This window comes from Erigeron canadensis, chromosome 7 (genome assembly GCF_010389155.1).
Source record: "Erigeron canadensis isolate Cc75 chromosome 7, C_canadensis_v1, whole genome shotgun sequence".
Lineage (NCBI taxonomy): Eukaryota > Viridiplantae > Streptophyta > Magnoliopsida > Asterales > Asteraceae > Erigeron > Erigeron canadensis.
In genome coordinates this window covers 2,195,077-2,214,767 of record NC_057767.1, presented here as the reverse complement: position 1 = coordinate 2,214,767, position 19,691 = coordinate 2,195,077, and the positions used below count along the sequence as shown (strand labels likewise).

The 19,691-nt window shown below is 35.5% G+C and overlaps 3 protein-coding genes and 1 long non-coding RNA gene across 5 annotated transcripts; 1 reads left to right on the top strand and 3 right to left on the bottom strand.

Annotated features, from left to right (window-relative positions):
• Positions 1-2,210: 2,210 nt before the first annotated feature.
• Positions 2,211-2,675, bottom strand: LOC122607171. Its single transcript, XM_043780099.1, has 2 exons — positions 2,535-2,675; positions 2,211-2,459 (listed from the first exon to the last, which is right to left on the bottom strand). The coding sequence occupies exons 1-2, from the start codon at positions 2,673-2,675 to the stop codon at positions 2,211-2,213; spliced, it is 390 nt and encodes a 129-aa protein (XP_043636034.1).
• A 1,050-nt stretch (positions 2,676-3,725) lies between these two features.
• On the top strand, positions 3,726-4,696 carry LOC122607168. The gene is made up of 3 exons (XM_043780097.1): positions 3,726-3,966; positions 4,111-4,202; positions 4,319-4,696. Exons 1-3 carry the CDS (start codon positions 3,726-3,728, stop codon positions 4,694-4,696), a joined length of 711 nt encoding a protein of 236 aa, XP_043636032.1.
• A 6,888-nt stretch (positions 4,697-11,584) lies between these two features.
• LOC122608553 lies at positions 11,585-12,967 on the bottom strand. Of its 2 annotated transcripts, none has more exons than XR_006325247.1 (4): positions 12,933-12,967; positions 12,354-12,467; positions 12,204-12,242; positions 11,585-11,979 (listed from the first exon to the last, which is right to left on the bottom strand). It is a non-coding gene; the product is annotated as an uncharacterized LOC122608553 (long non-coding RNA). The 2 variants fall into 2 exon arrangements; XR_006325248.1 differs by lacking the exon at positions 12,933-12,967 and adding an exon at positions 12,716-12,870.
• Positions 12,968-15,461: 2,494 nt separating this feature from the next.
• LOC122606847 (40S ribosomal protein SA-like) lies at positions 15,462-17,659 on the bottom strand. Its single transcript, XM_043779725.1, has 5 exons — positions 17,437-17,659; positions 16,438-16,700; positions 16,140-16,337; positions 15,853-16,060; positions 15,462-15,704 (listed from the first exon to the last, which is right to left on the bottom strand). The coding sequence occupies exons 1-5, from the start codon at positions 17,561-17,563 to the stop codon at positions 15,622-15,624; spliced, it is 879 nt and encodes a 292-aa protein (XP_043635660.1). The 5' UTR covers positions 17,564-17,659; the 3' UTR covers positions 15,462-15,621.
• Positions 17,660-19,691: the final 2,032 nt, after the last annotated feature.

The following is a 19,691-nucleotide window of genomic DNA, read 5'->3' as shown; positions in this document are numbered from 1 at the left end:
ATATGTTCATTATCTTCAAACATAATTGTCTGACATGATGTCAAACTTAATGTTAGTATGAAATCTTCCATAATGCGATAATCTCCGGTTAAGCATACATACCAAAGATATGTTTGGTAGAAATGAATGAAATACTTGCAATATTAATTAACTTCATTTCTGCCAAGTAGGTAATGAGTTTTTTTCCAATCAATATCTATATCTATATCTATACTCCCTAATAAAGCAAATCTCTCCCTCTCCTAATTAATTATTTCTGTCTTTAAAACATTTTATTTGTCCTTGGACATTTTTTATTCCCATAATACCCTCTTCACCCTAAAATCAGGCACGCTTCAACCACCGTCCCTCTTTTGTAACCCGCAATTTTGTTAACGCTGATATGAAAATTACTACCATCAACCATTGTCACTCCCGCCCACCGCCGCAGTATACCGGCGCTGCATCGCGCGGGTATCCATCTAGTATTTGTTAAAGTGCAGGGGTGTGAAGATGTAACTTTCATTCGACATGTAACACTGTGACAGGGTTACAAGGACTGGAGACCTATTGACAAACATTCAAACTTTGAAAATGTATGCTTGGGAGCTTATTTTTACTAGCTGGTTGATGAAAACATGATTCTTAGAAGTCAAATATATTTGTTAATAAGAATTACTCGCTACATTAAGATATATTGATACAGATGGCATTTCAATTCATCGATATATGAATGGGTCGATTAAGGTTATGTGCTATCTCTAATGGGTCAAACAAAGAAATTAGCTCCAAAACTAAAGGAAAACTGTCAAATTGTTTTATAATGGTCGAATGCGTCAAAAGCCTAGATTATATTTTGAGTTCATGAAACCTTCTAGTCACTTTTCTGGAAAATTGTAAACATACTGAAACCATTTTATTTATAAAAGAAGTGGACAAAAAGTGTTTTTGGTTAACCGCAAGCCAATCTGTAAAAAAAAATACTTGTTTTGAAGGGAACATGCTTTGACACGACCCGTCCAACTTGCCACCCATAGTCAGAGCCTAGACTATATTTTGCGATCATGAAACTGTCTGACCTCTTTTCCATAGACAAGGAAGTACTTGGATGCATATGTTCCGCAGGTTTGATGATAACTTCACTAAATATGATGAATGCATACTTCTTTGAGCCATAAATAATTTATAACTTATTAACTTATCTTTGCTTGGACCTATAGATACCCTGGATTCTCTATGGCACTATTCATGATAATATTATATTTGGAAAGGATTATGATCCGACAAGGTACTTCTCTCTAAGAATGAACTTGAACAAGCCTTTAAGATATTATTGAACGGGTCACATCAGTTTGACCGCAAACACTTCTGTGAAAAATATGATACGAAATCTATAATACCACAAAACCAATCTACTTATGAACAAATTGATTTAGGAGGCATCATGCTTTAAGCAAGTTTCAGTGCTTACTCTGTTAGAAATAAAACATAGCCTGAAGTGACAAATTTTCTGTACGGATACGAAAAAATTCGAGGCATGTGGTGTAAATACAAACTTTGGTTTGAAAATTTGCAAATCTACGAAAACAGGTGTCTTAAGACACAGGTTTTGAGTGTTTCGGACAAAGCCGGTGTCCAAGACTTCGGTCTTAGCATACGTGGCGTGACAAAGAGCTGATGAATTAACGCCTTTGCATAAAACAACATTATGCTTAGCTGATTCCAAAGCAAAGAGCTGATGAATTAACGCCTTTGCACCAAACAACGTTGGATGAGAACATCTACTTGCACCATGGTCACACCTCAAAAAGAATAAAACACACATCGATAGGATAATAAATTACTTGTTAACACGACATCATCATGAAAAATACAGAAGCTAATTACCAGTGACATCCAAAGTATGACCACGAGTTGCAATTACTTAAAATCTTCTTTTTATGCACAGAATCATTCCAGAAATAGATATAGTAAGCTAATTTGTAGAGTACTGTTTTGGAAGACAAAATACGCAATCAACACTTCATCGAGCGACAGGCATAACTTGATGGGCTCAGATAATTCAACTATTAAGTATTCGGTAATCTAATTATATAATTACTACTTCATGCTTAAAGAAAATCTTTCAGAAAACCTGATTAGACTCAGGACCCGTGTACTTATAATCAGCTAGTCAAACTGCGTCATGAACTCATGATTCAAAATTCAGGTATTGATTGAAAAATAAAGCTTTAAAGAGTCTCATATTCTTTTACCTTCACCTTTTCGGTAGATCCCGATAACTCTTCTTGAACAAGATCACCCAAATCTAACCCTTCTTCTTTCGATATATCGGTTGATGGCCTCCAGACTATACTCTTAATCATATCAATTTCACTAATGCATTTCTTAATATGTTCCTTGTATTTCTCAAGCCATGCAGCTGACGAGGCAATCACAGCTATATCACCAAAGCCATCAATTATAAGGCCCAGGACAATCTGTAATATGTGTAATAGTTGAAGTGGTTGACATGTTTGCATAAACATTATTGACAAAAAATTTGAAAATTAGACGGTAAGAATCAGATTTAACCGCGATAATCCATCATATCTATCTCCTTCACTATTTACAACTCGATATTCATTTGTAACTGTAGAAGGAAGCCCTGATGGTCTATCCCTCCTGCGATACGCAGAACCTGCCACACGAAGCATTAACAGAATGCGCTGCGGCACAAAGAAACATCAGACGCCGCGCAAAGCAAAAAGGAAAGGAACTAATCATCCATAAATAAAGGGATTCAGTTCCACCTTTATGAGCAGATAATTAAGGAAATGGTTGAGACAAATCGAAGACCTAGGAAACCCTAGGGAAAAGTCTATTTTGGCGCCATTCCTTTCCCGCTCAAATCCTCTCCTATAAATAGGAGATTCAAAGACCTCCGAGGCACAACACAAATTATTCATATACGCATACATTCACACTCATCTTGTTCGATTGGCGTAAAGAGGCTAGAACCCTACCTTCGGGGAATCGTCAACGAACAACCGCAAAACACCCATCACCCCATCTTCATCCTAACCTCGGTTCGGTGTACAAACAAGCCCCAAATTCTTATGTAACCTGACGGCTGCCTTTATTCTTGTTTCAAGCAGCTTCTCCACATTCAGGGCACAATATTTAGGATCTTTGCCACTATTTAATCAAAATATTTATGACTTTATTACTTACTTTGTACTTTAAGCAACAATAACTCTTGGATATTTTAGTGTAATTGGGTTAATCGGTTATTTTGATCATAATAATACATCATATAAGTATGGTGGTGCGGAGTGCACACTTATATGAATTTATTATGATCTTAGGAGCGAAGCCCCTAAGGGACTGGGGTCCGGGGGCAACGCCCCCGGGAGCGGGGTCCAAGGGGCAGAGCCCCTGGCTTGGGTCGAGCTTGAGGGACTGATTTTGCCAATTGTGCAAACTTAGATTTTAACAGCATAAATGGCAGTTACGGGCCAGACTCCATTCATTCTGTCATTACGAATTCGTCTAGAATTCTCTCCCGGTTTTTCATACTTTCTCTCAAACACAAATCACACAGAACGTTCTTGAATCTCTGGTTGTATCCGATTGAGTAATTTGGAGTGAACCACCGAATTTATTCAATCTGATAGTGATCACATGCCTTCGGAGATCGAATAATATATCCGGTTTTGTTCGTTATTGATTACTTTCCCCAACAAAGATTGAATCAAATTTCGAAGATGACGAACAACGAATCTGGAAAAGATATGATGAAACCCTTTGAGAAATTGGACAAGTTTTCTGGGCAGGACATTCGTCGCTGGCAGAAAATGATGCACTTCTATTTGACGAATTTGAAACTGGTGTATGTTTTGAGTACCCCATGCCTTGAGGCCGTTGAGAATGAAACCCTGGAACAAACCCGCGCTCGTTCAAAGTGGGAAAACTCTGACTACATCTGTCATGGTCATATTCTTAACGGTATGTCTGATTCCTTGTTTGATGTTTATCAAAACGTAGAGTCTGCAAAAGAATTATAGGATGCCCTTGAAGCCAAATACATGGCAGAAGATGTGTCTAGTAAGAAATTTATTGTCAGTAATTTTATTAATTATAAGATGGTAGATACTAGGCCTGTCATGGAACAATATCATGAATTGCAAAGGATGCTAGGACAGTTGGCACTATATGGTATGAAAATGGATGAATCTATTTCTGTTTGTAGTGTGATTGACAAACTGCCCCCTCTTGGAAAGATTTTAAAAATAATCTGAAACATAAGAAAGAGGATATGAATATGGTTCGACTTGGAAGTTGTTTCCAAATTGAACAGTCCATACGTGATATGGAAAAGGCATCTGTTGGTGGTACTAAAACCATGGTTGGTTCTTCTGTGAACATGATGGAGGAGGGTGAAACCTTCAAGGCTGGTAAAGGGAAACGGAAATCTCAAGGCAATAACAACAAAGGTTCTGATAAGAAACCAAAATTGGCCTGTTGGAAGTGTGGGAAACCTGGACACTTGAAGCGTGAATGCAGGTCTGGTAAGGGTAAAGGAAAAGGCAAAAACGATGCTGGTACAAGTAGATCCAAGGATCCGGAAAACCAAGCGGTTTCGTTTTTGGTACCATGTGATCATTCTATTGAGACTTATTATGTATCAATAATCTCTGAAGCATTTTATGTGCAGGATGATGACACTTCATGGTAGACAGATTCATGAGCAACATGTCATGTTTGCAAAGATCTTCGATGGTTCAAGGACTTTAAACCAATTGAAGATGGATCTTTATTGAAGATGGGCAATGTTGCTACTGAACCTATTAAAGGAATTGGATCTGTTCGTTTAATATTTACTTATGGAAACTCCTTATTGTTAAATAATGTCTTGTATGTACCTGGAATTCGTAAGAACTTAGTGTTTGGTATTGTATTAAATAATTGTGGATACAAGCAGGTCATTGAAAGTGACAAGTATATCTTGTCAAGACATGGAATCTTTATTGGCTTTGGATATTTGAATGGCATGTTTAAGTTGAATTTGGATGTTTCATTTGTTAATAATTCTGTTTGCATGGCTTCTACTAGTTCTAGCAATAAGTTTAGCAAATCAGAATTATGGCATGCTAGACTAGGACACGTACATTATAAGAAATTAATTGACATGTCGAAAATGAGTCTAATACCTTCTTTTGATGTTGGTAATGAAAAGTGTAAAACTTGCATGTTGACTAAGATCACTAGACAACCTTTCACTAAAAACGTCATTAGAAATACAAAGGTATTAGAACTTGTGCACAGTGACTTGTGTGATTTTCATTCAACTCCATCACTTGGCAATAAAAAGTATGTGGTTTTTTTTATTGATGATGCTACTAGATATTGCTATGTTTACTTCTGTCATACAAAAGATGAAGCTCTGGATAAATTTAATATTTATAAGGAAGAGGTAGAGCTTTATCATGGTGTGAAGATTAAAACTCTTCGCACTGATAGGGGAGGCGAGTATTATGATCCAGTGTACTTCCAATCTACTGGAATAGTACATCAAACCACTACTCCATATACACCACAACAAAATGGTGTATTTGAGAGAAAGAATAGGACACTAAAAGCAAATGATTAATTCCATGTTGTGCTATTCTAGCCTATGCGAGGGATTTGGGGTGAGGCTATGTTGACAGCCTGTTATCTTTTGAATAGAGTTCCTAATAAAAAGAGTAAGATAACCCCTTATGAGCTTTGGCATAAAAAGATTCCTACACTGAGTTATCTCAGAGTTTGGGGTTGTAGAGATGTGGTGAGATTGACTGACCCTAAGATCAATAACATTGGTCAAAAAGGTATAGACTGTGTTTTCATTGGCTATCCTGAGAATTCTGTCTGCTATAGGTTCTATGTCATAGAACCTAATGACTATGTATCTGTGCACTCTATTGTAGAGTCAAGGGATGCTGATTTTGGCAATGAGGATAGATTCACTTCTTTGCCAAAACCTACAGACATGATTTCAAGTTCTAGTAACTCTGGTACATCTAACCAAGTGACTGAGACACCTCCTGAGCCAAGGAGGAGTGCAAGGGCAAGAAAACCCAAGTCTTATGGTGATGATTTCCAACTATATTTGGTTGAAGGATCAAGGGATGAAATTCACTTTCAATATCAATATTGTTTTAATATTGATAATGATCCAAAGACCTATAGTGAAGCTATGGCTTCAAGGGATGCTGCATTTTGGAAAGAGGCAATTCAGGATGAGATTGACTCTATAATGCACAATAAGACTTAGAAATTGGTTGATTTACCACCTGGGTGTGAACCATTGGGTAGTAAATGGATCTTTAAAAAGAAGATGAAGGTGGATGGAAGCATAGACAAGTATAAAGCCAGATTGGTTATCCAAGGCTATAGGCAAAAGAAAGATATTGATTTCTTTGACACCTATGCTCCTATTGCTAGGATCACCACCATTAGATTATTTTTAGCTCTTGCAGCTATACATAATCTTGTGATTCACCAAATGGATGTGAAAATTGCCTTTCTGAATGGTGAATTGGATGAAGAGATTTACATGAAACAACCTGAAGGTTTTGTCATGCCGGTAATGAGCATAAGGTTTGTAAATTGGTGAAATCTCCATATGGTCTGAAGCAAGCCCCTAAACAGTGGCATCAGAAGTTTGATGAGGTTGTGTTGTCTAATGGTTTTGCATTAAACCAAGCGGAAAAATGTGTCTATAGCAGATTTAACTCTTCTGGTAAAGGAGTTATCATTTGCTTGTATGTTGATGGCATGTTGATCTTTGGTACTGACCAAGATCAAGTTGATAAAACTAAGGAATTTTTGTCATCAAAGTTTGATATGAAAGACATGGGGGAGGCTGATGTGATTCTTAGGATTAAGATCATACGTGGAAAACAAAGTATTTCTATTTCTCAATCTCATTATATTGAGAAGATGTTGGTGAAATTCAATGTCAAAGATTGTTCTCCAATGGACCCTAGTGTCAAACTTGTCCCTAATAAGGGTGTTGCTGTGAATCAACTTGAATATTCAAAGGCTATTGGATCTCTCATGTATGCCATGACAAGTACTAGGCCTGATATAGCCTTTGTTGCTGGGAAATTGAGTAGATACACTCATAATCCAAGTCTGATTCATTGGCAAGCGATTAATCGAGTATTTAAGTACTTGAAAGGAACCATGCATTATGGTTTAACTTATTCTGGCTTTCCTACTGTACTTGAAGGTTATTCAGATGCAAGTTGGATTACCAATGTAGAAGACCATTCTTCTACTAGTGGCTGGGTATTCTTACTTGGAGGTGGTGCTATTTGCTGGCATCAAAGAAACAAACTTGTATCACTAATTCAACAATGGAATCTAAGTTTGTGGCATTAGCAACAGCTGGTAAAGAAGCTGAATGGCTAAGGAATTTAATTTATGAAATTCCATTATGGCCTAAACCGGTATCATCCATATCTATCAGATGTGATAGTGCAGCCACGTCGGCTAAGGCATATAGTCAAGTATATAACGGTAAGTCTAGACACTTAGGTGTTAGACACAGCATGGTACGTGAATTAATCACGGAAGGTGTGATATCGGTGGTGTTTGTGAAAACACAACAGAACTTAGCCGATCATTTGACCAAAGTGTTAAGTAGAGATCTCGTGCGTAAATCGGCTATGGGGATTGATGTGTCGTATTATATACATATTTCCCACATGGTTTTTAGGTCATTTTATGCTTAACTATTAGTTATTTGTATGTACTTTCGATGCTTTATGGTATGCGTGAGTGGTTTCAGGTACATGACATGTAAAACAAATGAAAATGGCTAAAAATGACTTTAGAAAGGATGAAATGATGTTTGTGGAACTTACGGGTGAAGGAGGTGTGAAAAAAAAGATGTTAAAGTGAAGAAATCATGATGGAAGAAGTGTAACTCCCGTTAGAATGGTTAACTCCCGTTAAAAGGACCAAGTATAACCATTTCAGCACTTAACTCCCGTTAGCCAAATCATAACTGCCGTTAAAAGGAAGGTGGAACTACAAGGTCTCGCTGACTGCCGTTAAGGGCCAGACTAACGGCCGTTAGTCACTGAAGGACTGATGGTGCAACAAAATTCTAACGGGCGTTAGAAAAAATGACCAAAAGTGCACAGATTTTCTAGATGACCCATGTAACGGCCGTTACACCTACCTAACGGCCGTTAGTCGCTGCTTATATATATATATATATATCATCTTTAATTGTTTATGGACGGGAATTATTCACTTTTTAGCACTTCAAAACCCTAGAAACGCAAATAACAAATAGGAAGCTCTTGTAGGTCGATTTCCTATCATCTATTTGTTCAAAAATATCCATTTTTATTCAAGGATTCATTATTGCTTTTCGAATTCATCAAGATTATCGGCACAATATGATTTCTTTTAATTTTAGTTGTGTTTCCTTGGTTATTATGAGTAGCTAAATCTTATTTGCACCCGCTTGGGTAGTGAACATGTCATAGGGTCGTTGTGAATGTTACTTGCAAACGTTGAACAAGGTTTTTACGTTTAATCGAAGATCCATGTTTATTTGAGTTTAAATATTGTTTTTATCTTTTATATTTATTGATTGATAATTGTAATTAGAAGTTCGGAAGAAGTCTATGTCATTGTCAATTGGTTTATGAAAAGATTGATCGGTCTATAATTAATCTAGAGTCGTTGGAGTTCGGAAGAAACCAACGATAAAATTTTAAACAATTAAATTTATTTTGAATGTGTTAACACTTATGATAGAGGAATCTGATTAGGTGAATAAGCAGTTCAGAAGAAAGCTTTTATAGGTTAAATCGTGAAAATCAACTCAGGATCTTAATGCTTAATTGTTTTGGATAGAAATTAAACGCGGAAGCGATAACTATATTTAGAGCAATTAAAGTGTCAAGTATAACGGAAGTTCGTCTTGTCTATCTTTTGAGTCGTTCAATAAATGCAAGTAATGTTTAGACCCGATGATTGGCATGGGAGCTGATCCAAGTGGGTGTTCTTTTAAATTATTGTTCGAAATTCAACAACAAAATATTCTCTTGCGATTAATCCTACGGGATTACTGATTTTTCAACTAACTCTTGCAAAGTGGCAATTCGGCCACAAAACCCCCATTTTTACTTGAATCACTTAATTTCTACAATTGCTTATAATAGTCCTTATGTTCGACCTCGTACTTACCGAGTCACTATATTACATACGAACGGGTACACTGCCCGCAAGTGTGTAGTAGAGAGTTACTAGGTATTTCGTGATATAAATTTAAAACTAGAAAATAGACATCAGGGATGGGATTAGAGTCCGCCAGAAATCTCTGATAATAAGATACCCAATTCCCATCTAGTATGACGCTAGATGTTGAATTCAATGTGGAAGGCTTAATATTTAGAGATTGGAACACATTAGAGTATACATCCCAAGGTATGTGTTCAGACCTGCAAGTTAAGGAGGTTGAATGTTTATATTCTTAATAGCTCTTTTGACAAATTGCATATGCAGGTGCAAGATTAAAGGAGCTACCTATATGAGCATGAAGTTTAGCCGCTTCAAGAAGCTGGGACTTGGCTTTGTCATGCTTATGAAGGATAGGGACATAGGCTAGTAAAACATATGTCAAGATAGAACTACTATGTGTGTAAACTTTTGTGTACATTATCTTCGTGTATTCAAAATGAGTTCCCAGGGTTCAATCTTTAGCGACACCCTGGTATTCGAATATATGGAATGTGTAATGTATTAATGTGAAATTCAATCATCACGACATTTTATTTATGCAAAAGTTTGAATGTTTGAGATATTCTTAGTTTATCATGGATTACACTAAAATAGGGGAGGATTGTTGGATATTTTAGTGTAATTGGGTTAATTGGTTATTTTGATCATAATAATACATCATATAAGTATGGTGGTGCGGAGTGCACGCTTATATGAATTTATCATGATCTTAGGGGTGAAGCTCCTAAGGGATAGGGGTCCGGGGGCAACACCTATAACTCTGAAAAATACTTTGATCGCTTCACGAGGAATTCCTCTAACAGGCACAATGGGATCATTTGCAGCCTATAACTCATCACGAGTAATTTCTTCAGAAACTCTAAATCACTGGCCGGGCTATGCTCATAGATCACTTATGCGCTCTATTTTTAATTTTGTTTTTAAAGTTCTTGACATTAACTGTCGGTAATTTTACATGGATGCAAAGTAAAGGCCGGCATACATGCGGAATAGAATCTGAGCTGCTAGACTTAGAGTAGTATTCATCCACTGACTTAAATCAAAAGAAACTGCAAGGTAAGCAAATAGTCCTGCAAGAAGTGCCCTTTCATAATCATCCAGTTCAAAAAGTAAAAGAATGCATACCTCATGTCAATGCGTCAACGAATTCCCTATTGGATTTGCAATTGGCAGCTGCTGGAATCTTGTAATCATAACTCATTTCCTCAATTAGAAGAGCATGCCTGCAAATAAAACTCCTAGATATGACATCAAACATAAGAAGAGGTTAACTGTAGTCTGATGGGGCCAAAATGACACTTTGAACATAGAACCTAATATAGTTTAGCTCAACTTAGCAGAGGATGAAACGTATCTTGGTATTACGTACATATTAATAAAAGGATGAAACGTATCTTGGTATTACATACATATTAATAAAAACTACTAATATTCAGAATGTATTAAGAGATCCTTTGTCAGCAATAAGAACCTACTTTTGAATATTCTGTGCAGTGAACTTGGAAGAGCTTGTTATAAACTATGTTAAAGACGTTCTGTAAGTCTTCATCTGCAACGACCAAAACAAAAGGATTACACAAGGAAACAGTACCAGAAAGGGGACAGCTACCAGATTCGTGCGATTACAATCAAAATCTATAAATGAAGCTGAATTAGTTATAGTTAACAATATTAAAGCAAAACCATATGAAATGGTTCATGTGAGATCCATTTGGAATAGAAACAACGATGAGAACCTTTAAATTATAACTTGATGTTCGTATGTAAATGGGATCGTTCACATATAAGTTATACTTAATATTATCTATGTTCATAACTTCATATATAAATGGTTCTCAGATGAACCTTACCCTATTCATATATGAAGTTATGAACAATGTCTAAAATATTATATTTTTTCATTAATGGTAATATTATTGTTTCGATTTAGTTTAATATATATCTCTGTTTCGAAACAACTATATTACTGATAACGAAATCATAATATTAGACATTTAATCAAAACACATTTAATATGCTCTGCCATCATGATCAATTCGACATCCTGAAACATATTACTACAAACAAACCTCAAATTAATGCCAACATAGATACGAAACCAAATATTAGTAGACAAATTAAAAAAAACCCTGATTGCATACATCAATTTCACAAAGCCCATCAACAAATTCCCTGAAATCTCAATTAGAATAATCACCAAAAATAATCACCTGATCAATGTGGCTGGAAATGCACATCAAAATATGTCCCGATTCAAGTGGGAGTCCCACATGTAATTTGATCATCATGTAATACATTTCAGGGACGATATTAGTCAAAATAAATAAAAAGAGCAAATGAAGCAAATTAGATTAAAAATGTATATGACAATGATTCTCCACCAAAATAAAAATTAACAATCTTCCATTCTAAACACACAAAAGCATAAGACAGTTCAAATATATCCCCCGATTACCAAACAAAGTCTGGAAATCGTTTCTTCGTTGCCTTCTTTTCAAGCAATTCTTTTCTTTTTTGGTCATCAGATTGATGGAACATTGTTTCTGAACAAGCTCCTTGATCATCAGACTTATGGATTTCGGCTGAAACAACATCGCCTTGTGCATCTTTGTCAGATAACGTTCACGTCTGGCAAGCATTTTTTTCATTGCGTCGTCCTCGAGAATGGAAGTTGGGAATGATGGAACTTCAAAGGGATGATTACGTACACCCGCTCTTCAACAACAATAAAGTCAATTGGTTAATAAAATGAACGAGGAGCTCCCTCGATATATCAATTGTAAAACTAAGTAATCCGAGTGAATGAGAATTGTAGTGTGTGTGTATATATATATAGTAGTAGTAGTTGAAACAATTATTAAGTATTAGAGGAGGAAAGAATTGAAGAAACAAAAAATGAATGAATGAAAGTGAAAGAAGGAATGGAATAGGCTGCTCACCTATAGATTGAGGAGCAAGCCGCTGCCAGGCACACGAGTCTGCAATCAAATTCATAACCACAACTATCAATTAGAATCGATCATCAGGCAGGCAATACATACATAAATAGAATTAGAAGAGATAGGAGGAGGAGATGGAGGCTAATTAACCGATCACGTCTAGTCTAGAGAGAGATGAAAACCGATTCAAAGCCATATCTTTCGGAATCCTTGATTGAGCCACCCCATGGAATACCAGACATTCCTTCCTCCTTGCTCCTCTTCCTGTATCAATCAATTTGTTATTTTGTACTATATCATTCATTCATTAATAATCGTGTCTTCCTCCATTCCAGATCATCGATGATGATGATGATGATATATATTTGTTTAAAAAAATTTGATATACAATCTAACAACAATATATCTGATCGATCGAAATTGAAATACAAAAACAAAGAGAATAATTTATTATTACTTTTCTCGAGTAGCTAGCTGCAAATCAGAGAGAGAGAGAAAGAGAGTAAATAAACCTCTAATCTAACAACAACAACAGCAGCAGCAATGGAGATGATGCCGCCACAATTATTATTCTTGTTATTAGTAATACTGTACTAGTATTAAAAAAATTATATATATATACACCTCTAATAATAATCTAACAACAATTGAGATGATGAGAGTATTATTATTGTGTTTGGGGCCAACTGATATTCATATAAAAAAAAAAAAAACGAAAAGAGAAATTACCGGTGAAAGTTTATGATGAAAGGGTTATACAGAAGGATCGTAAACAAATAAACGCGTTTTGGTTTCCTCTCTATATATATACTCTTTTTAGAGTTAACGGCCAAAACCGTCCTTGTGGTTTACCCTGATAATCAACTTTCGTCCTTAACTATCGGAAATGATACCGACTGTCCTTTTGCAAACGGACATTTTTTCCAACCCGTTAACTCCCTCACAAGATATTCACGTGAGGATATTTGCGTCTTTTTTCACCTTTAAAGGACCAATTTGATGATTTGTCTAGTTTTATTATATACTATTTATACTAAAAACCAGATCAAAACCCAAATATACACATATACTTTCTACCTTATACCCAATCCGGCCACCACTATTTCTTTTCATCTTGAATCCAAAACGTTCCAAAATTAGATATGCATCTATATCTATCTACAATGTGAACCTTTCCTTACAGTTTTATCAAGATCTAGAAAACAAAAAGATCGAGAAGTATGTCACTTTGTTGTAGATATAATATCCCACCACCACTCACGGCAAGATCTAAAAACAAAAAAAAATAGTATCTCTATCTCTACTACATTCTCAAACATTTATTCTCTCAAAAAAAATTTAACTTTCAACTTTTCAACAACTACTCATTTTTCCCTCTCCTCAAATCTCAACCAATCATTTTTTTTCCCTCTCCTCCATAAATCATTTTATTTCTCTATTTCGTTCAAATTATTTTATCTCAAAAACCGTACATCGATAAATTATAAAAATTATATGGGTGTTCTTAAAATTTCATGCTCTTTCATTAGAGATGTCATTCGATATACTTTCGATGAATTTTTAACTCCAAGGGCGGAGCCTAGACGGCTAAGACATTTGACTATCACACTTTAAGAGTTATTACTCTCTCATCTTACCGCCGCAACGCACGGGTACTTACCCTCGTTTATTGATATACAAACTCCAAGCAATGTTTATATAGCCATCGTTATCATCATCAGCCATCATATCGATTCTGGAGTATACCCGTAAAGTTAAGCTATTATATTATATTATATTATATTATATTATATACTCTATTAAGAGGAATGAGCTTATGAATAGTAACTCTCCTGCTTGGCGAGTTATTATTCGTTCACGTAACATCCAGTAAAATTTTACCAAATCGCATTTCGTCTGTTCTTTTTATTACGAACTATTTATTGGTTTTTTTCACTCTTTTTCCTTTTGGGTTCTCAAACAATATATTGCATCTTTTTTATGCTTATATACGCATCCTGTTTGCACTTTCTAATACAGGTTACTTATTTGTTTTTTTTCACACTTTTTTTTCGTCTGGGTTTCCAAACAGTATATTGCAACTTTTTTATGGTCATATCCCGTAACGTTATGTACCTTTATTTGGTTTATTGCACACTTTCTTCTTTGTGGTTTCGACTAATATATTGAAAACTTTCATTCAACTTTTTTCTTTGTACATATTATATATATGTATTTGATACAATTAAATAAATATATTTTTCATATGATAAAAATTTTAAGATAACATATATATAACGACATATCATAAGTAACAAAATGTAATCACAATAATTGACACTCCACAACACTCAGATGGAAGCTAATGTGATTTTGCCATTAAATAAATCTATATATTTGAAATAAACTTATCTATGACACAATGATTTTTATTTAAGTAGTTGAAAGTTCAATACAAATACTCTAAAACAACACAACCATTTCAAAACAAAAATTGAGCTCCCCGCAACGCGGGACTCAAATTATACTAGTTATTATTGTCAAGGAAAGTACGTAATTAGTCATTGGCCGGCCTGCAGCAAAAAACAAGTAGATGGCGCTGGAGGCTTGAGATCATATCGCCAAAACATTGTAGTTGTGTCTGAAGGTCGATTAGTAACCTGCAGCTTTTATTTTATACAAAGAGTCAAAGACAATACAAGCATTATATTTTGGTATGTGTACATACTTTGTGAAATTGGATTTTATTGAGAAAGAAATGCTTTATCTAGATTAATTATAAGCATGTCTAATTGGTCGTTTGGAGTTTGGACGAGGATATACATAGTCCCTTTTTATTGCTATACATATATATTTCCTGGTTTCCGATTAAAAGAAATTATCATTTAACTCATTCAATTATCGATTTCTGTGTCCATAAACACAAGCTTCTCTACGGCATGCCCCCTTATCATCACAGCAATTGCTACAGCTACAATTACTACAGGTTTTGTCGGCAGAGATGGTTGCTGATGGCGGCGGACGGTGGTTGCTACAGCCTACAGCTACATAGGGAGCGTTGTTACAACTGGTTGAATACCAAAGAATGCTGCAACACAGGGAGGGATGTTACTGACTGCCGATTTGCAGTACCACCGCCTACTCTCTTCATCCTTATGTTGCCAGCTTTAGATCAAACAAAGAATATATGTTGGATCAAGAAACTGGTAGCATAATAGCTTCATAGGTTCTCCTTGTTAAACTTTAACCGTATCTAACACAAACAAAACATATAGGATCTATCTGAAAAAAAAATCAACTCTTTCATACCATAACCATCAAAAATTTTCAACATTCAGAGGTATCAGATACTCATATGACATATCATAAAACTAGGTCCATCAAACTTAGTTTTAAACAAGACTTCAAAGTAAATTCAAGAAAAGATGACACGTTTAGTTCATTCCCATTCAGTGGCAGCAGCACTGTCAACTTGGGGTACAGGGGCAGCAACAGCTTCCCATCCATCACCAGATGCTGGAGCTGAAAGCCAGAAAAATAATAAACTTAGAAAGGCAACATTTGTAGGAATTACACACAAAAGAAAAAAAGAAAAAAGAGATCAAGTTCACAACTGGAAACCTAAACAAAACAAAGGGGCAGAAGATAAAGATATAAATGAACTCCTTACCTTCAGCTTCACTCCATCCACTTGCAGCCACAGGGGCACCAGAAATTGGTGCAGCTAACTCACCAGCCCACTGTGCATCAGGAATTTGGGATGACCATTGGTCACTCATTAGTGCACCTCCTGCATAATCTGTATATTCAGCAGCAGCAGCATCTTCCTCTTGTTGTTCCTTAGCCTCCTCAGGTTCTCTGTAGAAAAATAGATCAACCTGCAAAGGCGACAAATGTAGCTTAGTTTTCGAAAACCCCACGATTCTAAAAGACAATTACCTAAAGCCTGATGCATACCATGACATCCCACTTATGCCCTTGCTTGATCACACCCCTCATTTGGAGGACCATTCTTGCTAGAAGCCAAAACAAACATCCAATACTGTGCTTCCCCTTGTTGTTGGAAGGGATGCCAATATCAACGTATCTCATGGGAGAATCAGTATCACAGAAGGCAATTGTTGGGATATTTCCGAGTGCAGCCTCCTTGATTGGCTGTCACAACAATGTCATCAGATTATAACAATGTAGTGTTGACTCTAGATACTCATGTAACATAAATAGGCTACAAAGAGTCATCAAAGATATAATGAACCTGGTGGTCAGTTCGTGGGTCAGTCAAGATGAGGAGACGGGGCTCACTGAAAGAGGTTTGAAGTTGGTTGGTGAAAGTACCAGGAGTGTGACGACCAGCAATGGCATTGCAACCTGTGTACTGAGCGAATTTCAACACAGCCCTTTGACCATATGGTCTAGCCGATTGCACAATGATATCTTGAGGGTTCTCAATTGCAACAATCACTCTAGCAGCCATCTGAAGCTTCTCCCATGTCTTTCCCAAGTTAATAATGTAGATTCCTATACAGAATTTTAAACATACATGTCAGAATATGAAATTGTGCCTACACACAATTTGAGAAACAACTGACAAGTTGTTCAAAGCCTAAATTTATTGTTGAAAGTGAAACCCAAATGTTGCGAAAGAAACTCATTAACCAATATTAATTTAGCAAGTTAGTAAAAAAAGGGCGTAATAAGCAGATGGGATATAAGCAAAACCTTTTTCCGTTCCAACCCTCTATAACACAGCAAGCTGATACATAACTTAAAAAACACAAACAGTAAAAAAAAAATTAAAATAAAAGCCCAAAAATATTTCTGTTAAACATATTCAATAGTGGCATTGGAAAAAAGCTCCAAATGTGTATAGCATCCAAAAACTAATTGAAGGCAAAAAAGATTACAAGTGTACTTGTTGTTATTTATAATTAAATAAAAATAAATAAAAAAAGAACAAATGAGTGTGCTATAAAACAGACATAATCATCCTCTTAAGAATGTAGATTTTCAGCACTGAATACGTATTTATCAGCTTTTACAACCCCCATAAACAAATCAGCCTTCCTCGGTATTCAAAAAAGAAATAAAAATCACATATAACAAAATCTACTAATGCTAATTAATAATAAACCCACACAGTTGCAGCATCGAAAACATTTTAATCCATACACACAAATACAATTTATATTTGTAAATAGCCAACAATAACCAGCAAATTAAAATAATAAAGAACACTAGTAATATAGAGGAATACCGTCATTGCGGCGCTTAAAGACGTAACGTTCCATTTGAAAATCACAGTTTTTAGTGCCGAGATGAACTTCCGCAGCCAACATCATCCGCACATCTGCTTCCTTCGTCGACAATCCATCCGCCGCCATTTTTTATTATTTTTTGGTTCTTCTTTTAGGGTTTGTTGGTGGGTTTGTTTTCGTAGAGCAGCCAAACAACACACACAAACACACTATCGCTCTAATCTTCTATCTTTAAAGAAAGAAAAGGGCAAACCCTAACCCAGCCCATTAATAAAATATATATATGTTCACTTCAGTCCTTCTAATATTCATTTTCATACAATTTCCACTTCTTTCTTTCTTTCTTTTTTCGTGTTGCTATTCTATTCTACCAATGTTTCAACGAAGGCCCCCCCAATTTCTCTTCTTGCAATTACTCACCCTCAACGAACGTCAACTGGCTTAATTAATGTCCATGCCCTCGCTCGACGACAAACACACGATGAAGATTTTGCCATAGTAAGTATAATAACATAATAGTCTCCACCACATCAATAGAATATACTTTAGTTTCAAAAAAGCGATTAGTTCCTTCGAATGTAAGAAACTTTGAACAAATGTTTATTGTAGGAAATAACTAAAGCTGTGTATATTGTATGTAAACAACTTTGAAATAATGTTTATTGTATGTAAGAATTTCGTTTCAACCAATTACAATCTGACAAATAGCACATGTATATGGTTGCCACGTACGTTTTCTTACATACAATAAACATTTTTTCAAGTTGCTTACATACAATACACATAACTTTAGTTTTTTCCTACTATAGACATTCGGTCAAAGATAGTTACATTTCAGGAAATTAATCCCTTCAAAAAACAACTTGAGTGAGGTTAATTTTAAATTTATGGTGAAAGATGTAACCAGTTGTTTTTTTCAGTTTTCTTATCAGCACATCAATACCCCAACCCCCACAATGTGGGCAAAAAATAAAAAACTACAACGAGCATCGACAACTAAAATCAGCCTAATGGAGCTGATGCATATGACCGTGGGGAGAGTGTGGACCATTATTTTTAAGTGTATATTTATAAATACACTAATAATAGTAAAATCACACGCTTTTACTGAAAAAAATAATACATTAGTTAAAAAATACATTAGTTAAAAAATACATTAATAAAAGGGAAAATGTTATATGCTTTTAACATGGGCATTCAAATTACATGTTAATCAAATTACATGTTAATCATATCCTGACTCTGTGCTTAAGTCGTTGCTATTAAGGAAGTTGCCTTTTTTATGTTATTAAATATAATAATGTATTTAGTTTTTATTTATTTAATAGATTTTAGGAATGTTTAGACTTGAAGAACAAGTTGTAATTGGCTATTTAAAGCCCTTATTGCATCAATAATAAATCGTCAATTCATACCTCAATGGTTGCCTCGTGATGTTACAGAAATTGGTTTAGATGGGAAGGAGGTCGCTATCTATGTAATTTTTAGGCTTTTGATTAGATGTGGGAACATGGGTGGTTTGTTTAACGGGTTCAGGTTGAAAATGTCATCTTTAATGCTAGTAAACACGGGTCGGATTGTCTGGGCAAATACTAACGTGTCCATTTTATGAATTTTCTTTATTATAAACGAATTAAGATCGAGCTTGTATTAAGCTCGTTGACATGTTCGTCCATAAGCTTTAATTTATTAGATCATTTGTCCCATTTGGGATAGAAAAAAAAAAAACCAGATTAACTGATCATATGTTTTGTTTGACAACGGTGTACATGTGTATATATGTACGAAAGATTAACTGGTTTTCTTTTTAATCTTGTAAGGCCGGTGACCCCTGCCATTTCAGAGGAAGTAAAAGATCGAGGCTTTGGTTAGAACATTAAACCATAGTCACATAAAACGCTCATAGACCCACATATCTCGTATTGGTACAAAGTGTACCGAAACGGAAGTCGCTAGCGTTCCAATCGCTAGTGGTACGGTGAACCGAATCGGGTGGTACGACGAACCAAAAAGTAAAATAAACACGACCCATTCCCATTGGTACGTCGAACCAAATCGAAAATATAAACGACTCAAATGCAGGGGCGGATGTACCTTGTAATCTATGGGGGGTAATGCCCCCAATAACTTCTCATGAACTAACTATATATGTAACACCCGTCGTTTAAAAATAAGGATTTCCAAAAACTTTTGCCTAGCGGCGTTAAAAGAAGCGGAATTAACTTTAAAAGTCCAAACTCATAAAATCTGTTTT